Raw genomic sequence first — 17,091 nt, 5'->3', positions numbered from 1 at the left:
ATTTGTTGGGGTTTTTTTTTCTCCTTTGTGAGGCCCAAGCCCAATATTTTGGGGGTGTATTCTTGCATCCTAGTGTCACAACTCTAATTCAGTTTTTTGAGGTTTTTTGAGAGAGAGAGAATAGCCACCAAGTGAGAGAGAAGAGGGAAAAACAGAATTTCTGTTTTTGCCCAAAGCAGTAAATTTCAAATGGTAGTTTCTCAGTTGTTCACCGTTGGATCGGCTTGAAATTTAAACTGCGTGTTCTTATCATCTTGTTCTTCATTCTGATTGGTGGAGATGTTGATTGGAGGTTTGCAGTAGGAGAAATTAGTTTCGCAAGAGAGAAATTAGGTTTCCCGTTTTTACATCAGAGCAGAAATTTTGAAACGGCAGTTTCTCATTCTTTCACCGTTGGATCGACGTGAAATTTGAACTTTAGATTCTTCACATCTTGTTCTTCATTCTGAACGGTGGAGATTTTAATTGGAGGTCTACAGAGGGAGAAATTGGCTTCGACATCAGCTCTGTTTTTTGGGTATATTTCATCTTCTTGCCTATTATTTGTGAGCTTTGGTGCATTGATGTTTTGACTGGTTATATGCACATCTTTGTGCTTTGTTTGAGACTCTCTTGTACCTCATTTGATTATAGTGGAGCTATTTCATTGGTCTGGACGACCCGTGATTTTTACCTCTCACATTGAGGGGGTTTTCCACGTTAAAATCTTGGTGTGTTCTTGTTATTGCTTTACTTGCTATATTTGCTTGTTATAGTTGCTGCCATATTGTGTTGTGAGTGCTTCCATATTGTTCTTGTGTTGGACATTTGTGTCGTTTCCGCTGCTAGGCTCTTTCATACTATATCATGCATTGAAATTGGCGTGTTGACTTTCGTTTGATTATGAGAGATACAAATACGATGGCAGATACTATGACAAAGATGGCGATGAAGTTACAACTTTTGGATGAAGCTTCTTTCACTTTGGGAGGAGTTTAAAAATAGTTTTAAATGGACTGTCCCTCTATTTAAGCAGTTCTTTATTTTGTTTCTTTGTTTAGTTTATTTCAGTCACAAAAAAAAAAAAATCAATTTTTTCTAATTTTAAGACAATATTTAGATGATGATTATAAAGGAGTTATTTTACTCTAAAATATTGTAGTATTGTAATTTTGGACGTTAGTTTCGATTTTCTAAAAAAATATAAAAAATTATATTAAAAATAAGTTAAATAATATATATATATATATTTATATTAATTTAATAATTAATTTTTAGTATACATGTAGTATCTTTAAAATCGACTAGAAAGGTAGATGTGTAATTCAACTCGGGATTAGGTAGTATAATTCCTCGTCCCAGTTCTTTTTATTATAGGTCATCGAGAAAGTATAAGTAGTACGTATAAACTATACCTTGAATTAGTCACACACAAAAAACTATACCTTGAATTATGGTCAGAATAAAATCGATAATAGATGGGGGTATATCAGTAAAAGATATTCCGACTTACAAATTTGAAATGAATTATAATATTAAGACCAACAAAATCAAGATATAACTCTTAACAGTATAACGGATTGTACCCATATTAAGACATTGATGTCTTTTTTTTTTTTTTAACTGGGACTAAATAATTAATTTCTTAATTTTAGGGGGTTAAAGTGAAGTGTGCATACAATTCTATAAAATCAAGTGAATATTTAGCCGTTATTATTATATAGTAATAGATTCTTAAAAACACCTCAGCATGCAATTTATATTTTCTTCTGGTTTATTGCCCTGCTTATTTATTTTTAGGTCAACGGATAATATAGTACCTCTATGCTCTATCCCCAAATAATTATCATTTTGACCTTACCAAATTGATACTTTCAAAATATTTCTGCAGGGGATGGAAGTAGTAGTAATTGTGTTTGTTGCCTATCTGCTTGTTCTGTGTTGACAGTTACCCGGTGTGAATACTGATTCAAAGATAAAGAGAAAAATAATGTCTCTACAGAATCTCAAACAATTCGAACATAATTATCAACAAGGTTAGTGAATTTTCATAATTAGGTCACTAGGATGCGGCATTGAGTGATGATTCAAATCATAAAATGAGAGTAGAATTTGAAAATTTTGTTGAGCTCAATGGCGTCACTTAATCCATTTAGCCGTCTCCACCTAGTAGGATAAGGCTTTGTGGTTGTTGCTCAAATTAAACCACGAATAGTTGATCATATACAAAACTAAGAATGATCATACAAGTGTTCAATATTAGCTAAGATCAATTATTTGGTATTCTTCAAACCAATTAAGGCATTCCCATATGAAGCACACTATTAAGTAAACTAACATCAAGTAATACATGCTACTAAGCATACTTAACATAGGTTCATATATCACAATCAAGGAAAAAGTAAACTCAGAATACCACATCCTAAGAGAATAACAGAGTGAAGTTTCAGGGCCTTTCCCCAATCTTCTGGTCAGCTTTAGCCGAGGCTATGTATTTCGCAACATCAGCGCAGCAGGCAAGCTTATCCGCTTTCTCATCCGGGATTTCGACTGAAAACTCTTCTTCAAGAGCCATAATGAGTTCCACGCGGTCCAAGCTGTCCAGGTTCAAGTCCTTTTGAAAATCAGCTGTTTCAGTAACCTACACAATGGACAAGTAGAAAAATGTAGAACAGTAAGCTCCCCACAATGTTATCCCTCAGCACAAGAAACAATTCAGCAATATCTTGAGGTATTCATATATAAATACAAGATTTTCATATTGATCATTAATTGTTTTTTTCTAATACCTTTGAGGCATTAATTTTATCATAGTTCTTGGCAAGTGCAATTACTCTGTCCAGTATCAAATCAGAGCCCGATCCTGTTGAAGAGCACAAGTATCTGAATTGCATATTGGCACACTCATTCCCAGAAAAGAACCATCTTTCAATTGACCTCCTCAAGTTCACATGACTCAAGATAGATTTCCTTATGCTTTGCATATTCAAGATACCTAACAATGCAAGTATATATAACCTGGTTAGTTTCAAACCATAGAGCAACAATCTAGAGCTATGAGGTTTCCACTCAATAGGGACCCAGTTTTGCAGACGCAAGCCGAGAAACTGTTTCCAAAATTTGAACCTTGCTAGGCTCATCAACAAATTTGAGCTACTTCAAAAGAGTGCTAATTTTTTTTACACAATTAAAATAAAGGTACTTGTCCTGCCCCCTACATAATGCTGACACACCCCTCCCCTATATTATTGGATGGGGATATGGAACACTAGAATCTGATATAAATTTTGTAGGACCAATACCTGAAAAAGAGTCCTACATGGAGGGGCTAACATTTGGAAAAAAAACTTATAAGATCTTAGGACTCTCTTACCATAATAGCTAGCTTTTGTGGTGATGGTTTTTCCAAGTTCTTTCGGCTCGTTAAAGAATCCAAATCGGATAAATCCTACACTCTGCTCGACTTAGTATACTAGACAGACAGTGCATGAAGAGAATTGGTTAATTATTTAGTATGGTCCTTCAAAATCAAAACATATGCAGATAAGGTAAAATAAACTTCACAGGATCACTATTTTACAGGCTAGCAAGATATGAAACACCAACACCCACACCCACACCCCTTCATTTGTTTTCAAAGATATCACCATTAAGAAACTATGGTAGATTTTGTCTTGTAGCTATTTACACTAAGATATCACTGGTGGTTGGTCATCACATAGTTGACAGTAAGCAGCATGTAATAGTTACATCAACAAGTTTTCCTTTGAGCCTTATTGAAAGAGACACTTGCAATATGATATCATTTGCTCACACATACCTCACCCATATTATTACCTGTCAACTTTAATTTCAAAATCAATATCATTCATTGATTTTTCAACGAATTAATCTAATTAAAACGACGAAACAACCAACTTTTTTTTTCTTCCCACGGTATCTTTCAACTCGGTAGGCCAAGGACTAATCCATTACAGATCGAAGCTCCATTTAAGAGATGAGTTACTACATGTACAAGGCGGGATTCAAACCCCGACACTTGTTTAAGCAGACTAATGAGCTAACCACTAGACTAACTCAACTTAGTTAAAGGAAACAACCAACTAAACTAGCAAGAATGACTAATACACTTAACCTGGTAGTAACAAAAGAAATTGGCAAACCTAAGAGCTACCGAAAACTCCATCTATGTTACATAGCCGGATCAAGGTCTAGATAAACGAAGACGGTTGTGTTAGGTCATCGACAGTTAATATAAAAGCTTTGTCGAATCTTCGAGTCTTCACATCTAAGAGCTATTGAAAGTGACAAACAGTAATTATGGCAGGCACCAAATAAAAATATAATATTATTATTAGCACGAGTGCGGTGAAAGCTTGAAATGAGACAGAAGAGAGAAGTGGGCACTCACGAGATTCTCCGCAGGGACTGGGATTTGATCAGATGTATGTATATAGTGACAAAGGTGTTTGATAAAATGCCACAGAGAGAGCTAAATGCTTGATATGATATGATATGCACTTGTTATTTCTCTGCCTCAAATCATTTTAATTTTCATTGTCTCCTATTCCTCTTATATGCACATATCCTAGCATGTATAGCATAGCATCTAGGTCTTGTTTTCTTAAGGCACCACAATATTTCCAGTGATGCGTTTGAATTGTGAAATCTCATATTTAGGCACGATATATAATACAATACTATATCTTCTAATATTATTTGTTGTATGGTTAGTGCATTGTATAAACTTATTTATTATCAATCTTGTTAGGTATATACAAAAAAATTAGTTATCACATCAACTACTCGTATAAAATATATACCTTAAAAATAAATTAAATACCACATATATTTATACGTAAATATAAAAAGACTAATTTAATGACTCAATAATTTCTAATCTTTTTGCTGCATTTTCGTTTTAATGTTAAAAGTTCTCTCTTTTTTCATTTTTTTATATGGTATTAGAGTTGGATAGCGAAAATTGTTGATTGGTAATTAGTAAAAAGAATTATTATTGCAAAATTTGTTTGACAATAAAATTGAAAGAGGTTTTGCAAATAGTGCAGTGGAGGTTGATGATAATAATAGTGCGAGATTATTTATTTTTTTTTTGTTGATTAAGTATTGATTAGATTTTAATAAAAATGTTGAGATTTAAATTTTTTCTCTCAATTATTTATACACTGCTTTAGTTAATTCGGACTTTTAGAAAAAAGACTCTAAAAATAACATAATTAACTCTAATAGTTAAAATAGAATCTTGTAAAATCAAGAAACTCACATTAATTTTGAGATACTACTAGTGCTATATATGCTAATATAAAAAAATTAATAAGAAGTAAATTATTCAAGAATTGTTTGATGTATAATTATTCGTATTTTTTTATTAATTAAATTTTTTATAATAAATAATTTTATAATATAGCATCAAAATTTATAAAATATTGATACTATATTATTATAATATCTTATAAATAATATTATATTTCATAATATCTTATAAATTTTAGGACTTCTTAAAATTCAAAAAGATAAAAAGAAAGTAATGAAAGGTAAATATCAAATATGTGAACTTTTTCTTTTTAATATTATATTATTAGGAATAAAATCTTTCATGATGAATCAAATTGTGTGTCAAACACTATTATAGTCATATACAAAATATCAATGACATTTTATATTTTTTTAATTAAAATAATATTTTTTAATAAAACGTCAATAATATTTTGTGTTTTAATAATTAAAATAATATATTGACGTTTTGTGTTTTAATAATTAAAATAATATTTTTTATTATAAAACATCAAAATGCTAGTGACATTTTGTTCTTTAAAAATTAAAAAAAAAAATTATTACACTTTCACCACAATTCTATAGAACACTAAAATGATCAAATATTTTTATATTTCATATTAAAATTATTTATATATAAAATTTTAGCCCAAATATATTCCTCCATTTCTTTCTTTCTTTCTTTAAATAATATCACTGAAACTCATACTTAGGACCGTCCAAAGAAAAGCCATGGTATAATACTAGAGTGGTGATTTTTTAGTCGTCACATCAAATCAAATGATGAACTAATTAATTAGTCCTTTGAAACTAACTAACAATTTCTAAAATACAAGAGAATCTCAATCTATGAGGTCAAATTAGATTAACCAAAAACACTAAACAAACAAAAATTTCTTAATTATTTAAACAATCACAAAATAATTGTACCTAACAAGTAACAAACATGTTTAGTAAGCAATCATAAAGTCGTCACAATCAAATGGGAAAATGATGGGAGGGAAGATGGTAAACACCTCCCCCTCATAAGTAACGTACTGCCTCCTCCATTCTTTAATTGGAAGAAGAAACAACAAACAAAAACACAAACCTGAAAACAAGGCACACCCATAATCACGTAGACGGCATGTTCAAAAGTTTGAGGAAAAATAAATATACTTATGAACATATCAAAATGCCTAAATTATTATTATTATTATTATTATTATTATTTTACAAACTATAGGGTTTTAGGATTGAGTTAATTAGATGCACTCAAATTATGAGAAGTTGTTAATAATCAATAATATGATGATGTAACCAGCATCCCCAACAGAGTCACAAGTCTTCATCCCATTTCACTCACAAGTCACAACCCCATTCCTCTCCCTTCCTCCCTTTTCTTCTTCCTAACTCATCGGACAAAATTATTATAATCCCACTCACACTCTTTGCTTTTCTTCTCATTCACTTACTCCCTTATTATTATTTTTATTTATTTTCCTTAAATCATACAATCACTAGTTAAAAAGATTAAAAAAAAAAACTCTTATGATCTTTGACTATTTGTTTAAAAAGATAAAATATCCTTTTACAATTCCAAAATTTTTAATCGATCTTTAACTATTTAAATAATTGATTGAAGTGGTTTTTTTTTTTAAAAAACTCAGGTGCAATTAATTTTACGTAAAATTGATATCTAAGAATTATTAGATAATTTGACTGATTTGACTCTACCTTGAGTTTTCATTTTTTTTTTTAACTCTAAGTAGCCTCTAATACACAAGGCCATGGGCATGTCATGATTTAAAGGAGTTGTTAGATAGTTGAAAATTGATTACGAATTTTTAAATTATAAAAAAATTGTGTATTTTAGACAAATAATTAGAGTATAAAAATGATATTTATAAAAAAGAATTACATAAACAAACTTAAAAATATGAATAAGGATAGCTTTATATTTTTTAATTTATTTATTTTTGTGTATGAGTTATAATATAAATTAAAATGATTATAAGTTATTATTTATTAATACATAAAATTATTGATATTCTCTTAATTATTCTTGACTTGGGTAGTCTTATTCAAATACAAAAATTTAAATATTAAGAAAATTAAATTTAAAGAAATATTTTTAGATGATATTTATAAATTTTAAAAAATCTTTATTAATTGTTTCTAATAAACTATATTTTTTACCACAAAAACTAATGATATAAAAATTAAATATATAAGTATGAAAATAAAAAGTTGATTGGGTGGTTTACTGAATTGTGGTGAATATATATTTTGTTTTTGGACACATAGTATTCCCCTTTTTATTGTTACTCATTTTCTATTTTTTCTTACAGCTTCACCCCATTTTCCTTCTCCCAAATGGAAGCATCTTCTGTTTTCTGCTGAATCCTGTGTTTGCTGCTTGTGGGAATCAGCATCACATTTGAATATTTCTCTCTCTCTCTCTCTCTCTCTCTCTCTCAATGGGAAATGTGAATGAGAGAGAAGAGATGAATGGAACTCACACAGGTGCAGAAGAAGAAGAACAAGAAGGTGCTGAGAGTGTTGTGAGTGATGGAGCTGCCAACCTTCCCCCTTCTGAGTTAATGGGTCACTCCCCACCTGCTAGCCCTAGAGCCACCCATTCTCCATTGATGTTCACTCCTCAAGTGAGTTCTTCAATTTCCCACTCTTTCTTCTTTTTACCATTAATGGCTTTATGGAGTTCAATTTTTTTTTGGGGGTTGGGGGGGGGGGGGGGGTTCTATTTTACTGCAGATTGTAAATAATAATAAAAAAGGTTCTTTTTTTGGGGGGTGGTGGTTCTTCTTTTTGTTTGCTCCCTTTTTTGTTGAGTGGAGTATGTCTAAATCAAATAATCAAAAGCAACTATGAGGTCAGATTGCATTTTGGAAGGTGAATGGTGATATCACCCTACAATATAATTTCTTTAAAAGAAAATTTCTGGGGATATTTTTGGGGGCAAAAATTTAACCACCATTGATGCACACTAGGTGTTTGATGCAAAGCCACAAGGTAGATGAGGATGTTTTCAATCAAACATCTCCAGCTCTTTCTTCTGCTGCTGCTTCTTTTTTTATTCATATGCTACTTTAGAGTTGTATGCTTTGAAGTTGTGGGTTTTGGTAATTGCCTCACTGAATCATAGCTAGTTCACAACATGCTGACCTATGAGTATGACTAAGACTAACGACTTTGGCTTTCATCAATCAGTGTGTATGAGAACGTGGTTTGGTATAGCTGTAATTAATTGTGAAGGAACCAAGTTGCTTGTGGTATTGGGATTATTGAAAGGAACTATATTCGAATCTTTATAGGTTCTTGTCCATTTCAAACCATATCCTACTAACTCCTTTCTATCTCCGTGTTGATTATGGAAAGTACTGAATGAGACATTTGAGCCTCACGGAAACCTTGTTGTCAATCATATTGGATGTGCTATTTGTTCTCTTTTAGAGTTTGGTTCTGAATTTGTTCTTTTGGTTATATACCTTTGGCTGTGGCCTGTTTTATTCACCGCTTTTGTGGAATCTCTTTTTGTTAGTTGTCACTTGTCAATCACCCCCTTTTCTTGTGTTTAGGTCCCGGTGGTTCCACTTCAAAGACCTGATGAGATGCAAGTTCCAAGTCCTTCCTGGATGCAAACTACTTCAGGGTATGAAGATGTGGACAGTGAACTTGGTATTCCAACAATGATTACTTGGATTTATGATGGCAAAGAAGTAGCTGTGGAGGGATCATGGGATAATTGGAAAACAAGGTTTGAGAAAATATGGTTTCTTGTTTATTTGTCTTCAAAGGATGCTATTATGTGATTCATATTCTGATATTCCTTGTTCATCAGAATGCCTTTGCAGAGATCGGGGAAGGACTTCACAATTATGAAGGTACTGCCTTCCGGTGTTTATCAATTCAGATTTATTGTGGATGGACAGTGGAGGTATGCACCTGACTTGCCTTGGGCTCAAGATGATGCTGGGATTACTTACAATGTTTTAGACTTACAGGTACTATCTTTTTACATATTTTGTATGTGATCCAAATTATGTAATTGTGATTATATGCTTAATAATTGATAGTTGTTTCTTTCAAGTTTAAAAAAGAAAGTGATGATGCTCTGAGTAACTAACATATACTGGTGATTACTTTATCTCTAGTCCAGTCTTGTTCACTATATGAACCCTGTATGAGTGAATTGGAGAGTACCTCATATTTTGTTTGTTTTACTTTTTATTTCTTTCTTTAAGGTGAAACACTATTTCGGTCTAATTTACCCCTTCCATGCAATTATCTCCTCTGGATGCCATTTATTTTATTTTTATTATTTTTTTCATTCACTTCTTGCTTTTTGTTTCAATTATGTTTTTGCAAGAACTTTGTTCTGAATGCACATGATAGATAACTCATTTCAGCAATGCCTCTTTCCACTTGAGGGAAAGTACTGGCAAGCAGTGAGACTATAAACTGCTTTCTACTGTTTCTTTTGTATGCTGGTACTGCTTGATGGTGCTCATGATAATAGATGTGATTCTTTTAACTTGTACTGTTTGTGTGTCTGAGCTTGCATTGAGGGCCGAAAGCGTTTAGTCCTTTTTATAAACGTCATTGATAGACAACTAGAACTAGATTCATTGGAACAGAAGTCATTACAAATTGAAGTTCTGATATTTGTAATTTGTAGGCTCATATGCTATCACGCTGCCTAATGGACTACAGTTTCCCGAGTCTGGCTGTATGGAAATACAATTTTTAAGGGGGAAAAAAGGGTAGAGTAAAAGAAACTTAAATGCTAAAAACTTTATGTTGCTATGGAAGCTGTATTATTTATCTAGGATAAGATATGATATTGCTAGTTATACAATGTGTGGTCCATGCTACTCAATTTTGTCTTGAGAGTTTACGTCATTTTGGGATAATCATTCTTATCGCGTGTGAAATTGATTATTGTGATACCTCACATTCAGAAACTTTTCTCATGGCACCCTACTAAAACATACATGGTGATAGGGAAGATAGAATGATGATAACATACTAAAATTGATTGAGTTGTGGTTCTTGTATGACAGAGTAATGTTGGCATTATTTATGTTCTACTGCTAGAAGGGATTGAAATCTAAACTGAGACTAACAATGTTATTGATTATATGCAGGATTATGTTCCTGAAGACATTGGAAGCATTTCTGGTTTTGAACCTCCTAAATCACCAGACTCTAGTTATAACAACTTACAACTTAGTTCCGAAGATTATGCGAAGGAACCGCCATTGGTTCCTCCATTCTTGCAAATGACACTTCTTAATGTTCCTTCAACAAATATGGAAATCCAACCTCCTATATCAAGACCTCAGCATGTAGTGCTCAATCATCTGTACATGCAGAAAGGAAAGGGCAGCCCTTCAGTAGTTGCGCTCGGTACAACTCATCGGTTTCTCGCCAAATATGTCACTGTAGTGCTGTACAAGTCTTTGCAGAGGTAGACATAAAATGAAAAGCTTTGTGTAGCCTTTTGAAGCCTTTTTATGAGTTAATATAGCTTCCTGTAGTACAGTTATAAGGGAGAGAAATTGTGAGCTCCATGAGGATCATTGCATTAAAGTCATGATTATCTTACACATAATGCAATTTCTTGCTGATCAATCATCAGGCAAATTTGCCCCCCACCACCCAAAAATTTTTAGCTCTATATATTCTTTATGAATATTGATTGATTTAGCCTCTAAAATAAAAAAAAAAAGTTAAAAAATAAAAAACAATTTTATGACAAACTGTTTGATCAGTCATTTTGCACTCGTAATCACCACACCACTTAGTTTTGTGATATGTAATTTTCTAAGATTTATTGTTTCTCAATTGTTGGGTTCAGATTTCAAGCTTAAGCACATGTCTTTGTAACTTATAAGTAGTCATGTTCCTTATGCATCCTTGAGAGTTGGTGGTAGAAGGTGGCATGTAGTTGGTGGTAATAAGATGTCAATCTGATAAGTAGTTGGATTTTGTGAAATGTTATAGGCTTGATTTATATGTTTGGGAAATTGTTTTAGTGAAAAATAGAATCACTAAAAAAGAAGAAATTAATTTAAAAAAATAATTTTCATATTCTAGAAAAATATATTGTCTACAACAATTAAAAAATGTTAATAAAGGAGTGACAAGTTTTATTTATATCCTAGAATCTAACTCAAATGATGTTGAATTTTGTGAATGAAAAAGAAAAAAAAAACTCTACTAGTCTTCCCCTGCATATTGAAATATTAAGTTCAATTAAAAAAAAAAGGTGACAATTTATTAATAATGAATCTGTTTCCACTTCCATAAAATGAAAAAAAAAAAAAAAAACCCCATAAATTTACCCCTTTTAAAAATTCATCATTTATCATAGTGAACATCTCTTACTTTATAATTATAGGTAGGTCAAAACAACCATGATCTATGAATCTCCATAAATTGTTGATAGAAGTGGAGCTGACAGCAAAGCTAATTCAAGCATTCATGTAGTTTCACTTTCAATGCATCAATGCATTGTCATCAAGATTAGTCATTCATTTCATAATGAATTAACTTGAATTGTCCACAATACACAACTTACATTCATAAATGTTTTTTTGCAAAGAAAGGCATAGTTTTCTCATATGGTGTCTTATCAACAAATTATCATGCAATGAAATATAAGCTAGTCACTAGTTTTTTTTATTTTATTTTTCCCTCCAAAATTTTTTACTATCTAGTCAAATCATTTAATAATGATACTCCAAAATCCAAATCCATGGCATCATTAGAAAGTAGAAAAATCTGAAGCACTAGCTAGAAATTTTTGAATGAAGATCTGGAATCAGGGATCTGAAGTAGTGAGTGGCTCTTTAATGATTCAAGTTGGTTAGACACAAAGTACAATGAGATGTACACAAGGCCTAAATTTGCCTTTAGCACTATTCAATATTCATCTTTTGGTATATGGTACCACTACTCCAATATCTATCTCTCTGTTTATAAACCCTAATAATCAAACCTCCTCCACCCTTTGTTTTCTTCTTCTGTATGTAAGCATGTGTTTGTCCCCACTATATATACCAAGCAACTTTCATTTTCCATTATCAAATATTGTTCCTCAATGCCCTTGTGGTCCAAATTATTGCACATGCCACACCCTTAAACGTGCTCCACTACATTATTAGTCTAAATTTTATTTTGGACTAAGATACAGATACAAATATAAATAAAAAGAGACACAAAAATGTGTTTAGACTTTAGATTTGAAGACAAGTATAAGACATGATGTTCTATGTTATAACTTTAATATTTTTTTTATATACATTTTTAAACTTAGGACCAAGAGACATTTTTTTTAAACTTATGATAGAAGAAAATATCAAAACTGATGTTATTTAAACATCATGATTAAATAAGAAAATAATATTGTCACTCCTATTTTTTATAATGTCACTCCACACATACTTTATACATAATTTTTTAGATTGCATATTTACATAAATTTATATATAAAAAATAAGTGACATTACCAAAATAGGAGTGATAATATGAGTTCTCTATTAAATATGATCAGAACTTCATTTGCTTCATACAGAAGTATTTGCAGCCTATGAATACTTAAAATGGCTACTGCTAAATGGCAGAACAAATTCTAAAGTTGGAAGATGCAGGTGAAGTGGGATTCTCAAAGTGCAGAAATCATAGGCCAAAATTCAGTGATACATGTTAATTGTTAAACACATACATTTAGCTAAAGGTCCATAATTTTCAACAACTGACATTACATTATATATATTATATAATGTTATTGATGACCATAGCTCTAAAAACATGATGCCTAAAAATACATACATACAAATAGTAGAGAAAGAAAAACCAAACTTTGTCTACATTACAGAACATGCATTTGGGTTCTCATCACTGAAAATTTGAGGAGCATATGCATAGTCAACAAAGGATCTTGATGGCCAATATTCACTCCTCTTGATGTCAAACTTATTATGATCATCATCATCTTCTTCTTCTTCTTTCTTTCCTTCTCCTTCACCTTCTTTTTTCTCTTGTTCTTCTTTATCTTCTTTTTTCTTCTCCTCCTCTTTCTTCTCTTCTTCCTTCTTTACCTCGTCTTCAGTCTTCACAACAGAAGCATGCTTCTTGGTCCTCTTGTACACTTCATCAACAAGCTTTGCAGCTTCAATCACACCCTTTACTATCACTTGATCTTTTCCTAATTCTGTTTCCACCGACTCAACTCCTGCACTTACAAAATACAATTCTCAATTACTTCCCTTTCTCTATACAACCGTTCTTTTTTATGACTATTTATGCAATCAATGTAAAAAATAGTTATTTTTGTTAATACGGCGTTATGTGATTGAATGCACGTATAATACGGTTTTAGTTTTATACTATAATGCATCAAAATTAAATTCTATTTTTAGAGTTTAATTTTGATATGTTTTACACAGTTATGCAATCACAATCGTCCTTTTTCGATGACCATTATACGGTTAATGTAAAAAGTAATTATTTTTGTTAATGTGGCGTTATATCATTAAATGCACGATAAAATAATTTTACACTAACAGTATATTAAAATTAAATTCTTATTATTATATAAAAAATAAGAAACAACTCAAATAAAACCGTCTGAAAATCAAATCGGTTATTGAATTAATAAAATTAAAGGTTTAAAAATTTAAAGATTCAACTGAGATCGAGTCAGATATAATAAAATAATATGTGAGTTATAATTTTTTACTATTATTGTGAATGTATGTAAAGACCCTTTTTGATAGACGGTTTTATGAATTTCTAGAAAGTGGTCTTTGAATGATCATAGAAAGATGATTGATAAGAAATCTACTAGTTACTATACATGAATGTAGGCCTCTAGGGTTGGTATGTTCCTCGAGATCCCATAAAAGTGATGAATAATGATCAAATCAGTCAAAAGATTGTGCGGTAAAACATCTAAAAGAGACGACATTAATTAGTGCCATAGATTATGATTATTAATAAAAATAAAAAGTATATAGAAAGACATAATTAAAGTAGTGAATTAATAATATTGTTACCTTGAATCTTACGGATACGCTTTTGTATACCTTGAGCACATGCTTCACAATGCATACGCACTTTGAGGACTATTGTTACCACAGGAGGGGGCTGAAATAATCAAAATAAAATGTAGCATAACCAAAAGGAATGTTGGAGATTAGCGTATAATAAGGAGGAGAAAGTGAGTGGTGTTACTATTGGTGACAACACATTCAAAGAAGAAATGGGGCCAGGATTGTAGACCAAAGAGGGAGGAGGGACCATGCTGATTTCATATCCAATGTATCAACATGATTCAGAGCTTCACCTTCCCCACATCACATGCTCATACTTTTTATATATACATTTAGTATTTAACATTAGTTACATTAGCTATACACTTATATCAAATTGTGGGACGGTAAATAAAACTCTAAGAGCCCGTGACCCCATTGTGGTAGGGTCAAAGGCTTCTTAATTGTCACCATAATTTGGGCCTCGTTACATGTGCCCTTATTGGATTGCCATCATATTTTTCCTGACTCTGTTTCGTTACTTTCATGCCAGCATCCTCCATTCAAACACAATTCAAGGACTATATCGTCATTTCATTACTATCTCATGCCCCATGCTCTCTATTTGCATCCATACAATAAGTGTTGTTGTAGTAATGTACCTCTATATATCCCATTTAATTTGTTGGATCTTCTTACTTTTGTTCTTATTAATTCTAACTTTCAAACAACTTATTACCTTCATAAATATTAAAAATCAATCACTAAATTGGTTTATATATACATAGTTTAACTCATTTTTAATATATATTTCATATCTCATCGATACTGATAGTTAATTTTAAGAGTTAAATTTTGATGCAATAATAGGATTAAACCATTTTACACCGTCATTCAATCATAATTGTTCCTTTAAATGTCCATTCACGTGTTGATTGTTAAAAATAGTTATTTTTTCTAACCTGATGATATGTAATTAGATGGACGTGTAAAACTCTTTTAATGACAAATTTTAGTATACACCTAATATGATTATTTATATAATAATTAGAATTTAGCTAATATCTGTCTTAGAATATTTATTAAAATTATTATTAATAAAGAATTATTTTTTTAACAAATACATAACAAATATATTTAAAAAAATAAATTTTAAATATTTTTTATTGAAAAATTCAATTGATAATCTTAACATATATTTTAGTAACAATATTAGCATCATAGAGAAAGGTTAGTAGGTGACAAAGAGAATGAAAAAATTGAAGTACCTGATCTTTGTTCTCTTGAGGTGGCGGCTGAGGTTCTTCTTTTTTGGGTGGTTCTTCCTTTTTGCCCTGTTCTTCTTGTTGAGGTTTAGGCAAAGGTGAAATGAGCTCCACTTTTTTACCACTTTTCTTTTGAAGCCTCTCAACCACTTTCATGGGGTCTGCTTCCTTTCCTTTCACCACCACTTTGCTCCCCTTGCTATCTGCACTCACCTCCTCCACTCCTGTTTTCTCCAAACATTTTATCCAAATCATTTCAAGTATTTTAGAAATATCGGTGTTCCAGTAATTTTAATCGTTAATTTCAATTATTCTTGAAAGTAATGACTAAAACTACTGAAAAACAGTATTTTTTTTTTTTTAAAAAAAATTTTCTATTTTATTTTGAGACATTTAACTAATTTGATTTAGTTTGATTGAAATTCTAGAAAAAGATGAGTGATGTTTCTTTTTTCAAAATTCAAATCAGTAAAGCATTTATAATATAAGATACTACTTTCTTTTTCTTTTTTCTTTTTTTTTTTTTTACTATTATTGATCTTTTCCACCACCTTAGCTTAATCTTTAGATATGGATATCCTTTGATCATTCCTTTGCTAACCATGAATCTAAATGCAATGATGAACATTGACTTTATTTGAATGAATAAAACATGTGAAAATTGAAAATCAATCATGGAAAGTAGATCCCCTCTTAACAAGTAAATTAAAGAAAGAGGTAAAAAAGAAACATACAACTGTGAAAAAAAAAGTACTAGCAAGCTGACACAAACCTATTAAAAAACCACAGCAGAATAATGCTCCACTTTAATTTGTTCATCCATATAGTAAATTAATTAATAAAGAAATAACTGAATTCAAATATTTTTGCTTATAATTGCAAAATAAGAAGAAAATGAGTGACCTTGAAAGCCTTTCAATGCTTTAGCAACTTTCCTTGCACAAGCTTCACAATGCATATCAACCTTAAGTATTATTTCTTCTGCTGGAGACTCTTCTTCCTTCTTTTCTTCATTCTTCTTCTCCTCTTCCTCTTTTTTGCTCTCTTCTTTCTTTTCCTCCTCCTCCTCCTTCTTCTTCTCTTCACCCATTTCTGTGGTTCTGCTTCAAAACTATTTGCAACTAAGAAGATATTATTTATTATTATAATGGAAGGTAGGGATAGTAGCAATGGAAGTTGGGTCTTGTTTTTTTATTTTTGAACTTTGCTCTCTCTGTGTGTGTTGTTAGTGGCTTGGATCTTAGAGAAGAAAACATTTATGTAAGGTGGTGGGTGGGATTCTCAAAAATCTGAGGTGGACCAACTTATTGAGAAATAATATTTCAATTATTTATTTTACATAATCTTTTTATAATTTTTTTCATTATATAAAAAATATTTTTTTGTTTTTATTAATTTTTACATTAAAATTAAGAATAATATTATATAGTTAATAAATATTATTATTTTTTATTAATATTTAATAAACAATAATTTACACATATATTTATAAATGTTTTACACATAAAAATATA

The 17,091-nt window shown here is 31.0% G+C and overlaps 3 protein-coding genes across 7 annotated transcripts; 1 reads left to right on the top strand and 2 right to left on the bottom strand.

The window, feature by feature from the left end:
* Positions 1–1,810: 1,810 nt before the first annotated feature.
* LOC130976581 (acyl carrier protein 3, mitochondrial) lies at positions 1,811–4,606 on the bottom strand. Of its 3 annotated transcripts, XM_057901482.1 has the most exons (4): positions 4,391–4,606; positions 2,769–2,974; positions 2,396–2,620; positions 1,811–1,943 (listed from the first exon to the last, which is right to left on the bottom strand). In XM_057901482.1, the coding sequence occupies exons 2-3, from the start codon at positions 2,961–2,963 to the stop codon at positions 2,426–2,428; spliced, it is 390 nt and encodes a 129-aa protein (XP_057757465.1). In that variant the 5' UTR covers positions 2,964–2,974; positions 4,391–4,606; the 3' UTR covers positions 1,811–1,943; positions 2,396–2,425. The 3 variants fall into 3 exon arrangements, with proteins under 3 accessions (XP_057757465.1, XP_057757466.1, XP_057757464.1); XM_057901483.1 differs by lacking the exons at positions 1,811–1,943; positions 4,391–4,606 and adding an exon at positions 3,353–3,370 and having other exon boundaries at positions 2,100–2,620; XM_057901481.1 differs by lacking the exon at positions 1,811–1,943 and having other exon boundaries at positions 2,104–2,620; positions 4,391–4,605.
* Positions 4,607–7,586: 2,980 nt separating this feature from the next.
* Positions 7,587–10,911, top strand: LOC130973429 (SNF1-related protein kinase regulatory subunit beta-2-like). 3 transcript variants are annotated; one of them, XM_057897931.1, is made up of 4 exons: positions 7,587–7,919; positions 8,853–9,031; positions 9,116–9,278; positions 10,422–10,911. In XM_057897931.1, exons 1-4 carry the CDS (start codon positions 7,734–7,736, stop codon positions 10,746–10,748), a joined length of 855 nt encoding a protein of 284 aa, XP_057753914.1. In that variant the 5' UTR covers positions 7,587–7,733; the 3' UTR covers positions 10,749–10,911. The 3 variants fall into 3 exon arrangements, with proteins under 3 accessions (XP_057753914.1, XP_057753915.1, XP_057753916.1); XM_057897932.1 differs by lacking the exon at positions 7,587–7,919 and adding an exon at positions 8,215–8,286; XM_057897933.1 differs by lacking the exon at positions 7,587–7,919 and adding an exon at positions 8,310–8,728.
* A 2,038-nt stretch (positions 10,912–12,949) lies between these two features.
* Positions 12,950–16,827, bottom strand: LOC130973366 (heavy metal-associated isoprenylated plant protein 7-like). Its single transcript, XM_057897851.1, has 4 exons — positions 16,481–16,827; positions 15,581–15,801; positions 14,337–14,427; positions 12,950–13,513 (listed from the first exon to the last, which is right to left on the bottom strand). The coding sequence occupies exons 1-4, from the start codon at positions 16,665–16,667 to the stop codon at positions 13,146–13,148; spliced, it is 867 nt and encodes a 288-aa protein (XP_057753834.1). The 5' UTR covers positions 16,668–16,827; the 3' UTR covers positions 12,950–13,145.
* Positions 16,828–17,091: the final 264 nt, after the last annotated feature.

The sequence above is a fragment of the Arachis stenosperma genome, chromosome 4, assembly GCF_014773155.1.
Source record: "Arachis stenosperma cultivar V10309 chromosome 4, arast.V10309.gnm1.PFL2, whole genome shotgun sequence".
Classification (NCBI taxonomy): domain Eukaryota; kingdom Viridiplantae; phylum Streptophyta; class Magnoliopsida; order Fabales; family Fabaceae; genus Arachis; species Arachis stenosperma.
The sequence above is the reverse complement of the archived record's forward strand: the minus strand, read 5'-3'. Positions and strand labels throughout refer to the sequence as shown.

What these genes read in the sequence shown, in the direction of transcription:
- LOC130973366 (XM_057897851.1), bottom strand. Translation starts at nt 16,667, where the DNA reads ATGGGTGAAGAGAAGAAGAAGGAGGAGGAGGAGGAAAAGAAAGAAGAG. An exon ending in AGCATTGAAAGGCTTTCAAG is followed by an intron (nt 15,802 to 16,480) that starts GTCACTCATTTT and finishes TGGAGAAAACAG; the next exon opens with GAGTGGAGGAGGTGAGTGCA. An exon ending in CTCAAGAGAACAAAGATCAG is followed by an intron (nt 14,428 to 15,580) that starts GTACTTCAATTT and finishes TGATTATTTCAG; the next exon opens with CCCCCTCCTGTGGTAACAAT.
- LOC130976581 (XM_057901482.1), bottom strand. Translation starts at nt 2,963, where the DNA reads ATGCAAAGCATAAGGAAATCTATCTTGAGTCATGTGAACTTGAGGAGG. An exon ending in ATAAAATTAATGCCTCAAAG is followed by an intron (nt 2,621 to 2,768) that starts GTATTAGAAAAA and finishes TCCATTGTGTAG; the next exon opens with GTTACTGAAACAGCTGATTT.
- LOC130973429 (XM_057897931.1), top strand. Translation starts at nt 7,734, where the DNA reads ATGGGAAATGTGAATGAGAGAGAAGAGATGAATGGAACTCACACAGGT. An exon ending in CATTGATGTTCACTCCTCAA is followed by an intron (nt 7,920 to 8,852) that starts GTGAGTTCTTCA and finishes TCTTGTGTTTAG; the next exon opens with GTCCCGGTGGTTCCACTTCA. An exon ending in ACAATGTTTTAGACTTACAG is followed by an intron (nt 9,279 to 10,421) that starts GTACTATCTTTT and finishes GATTATATGCAG; the next exon opens with GATTATGTTCCTGAAGACAT.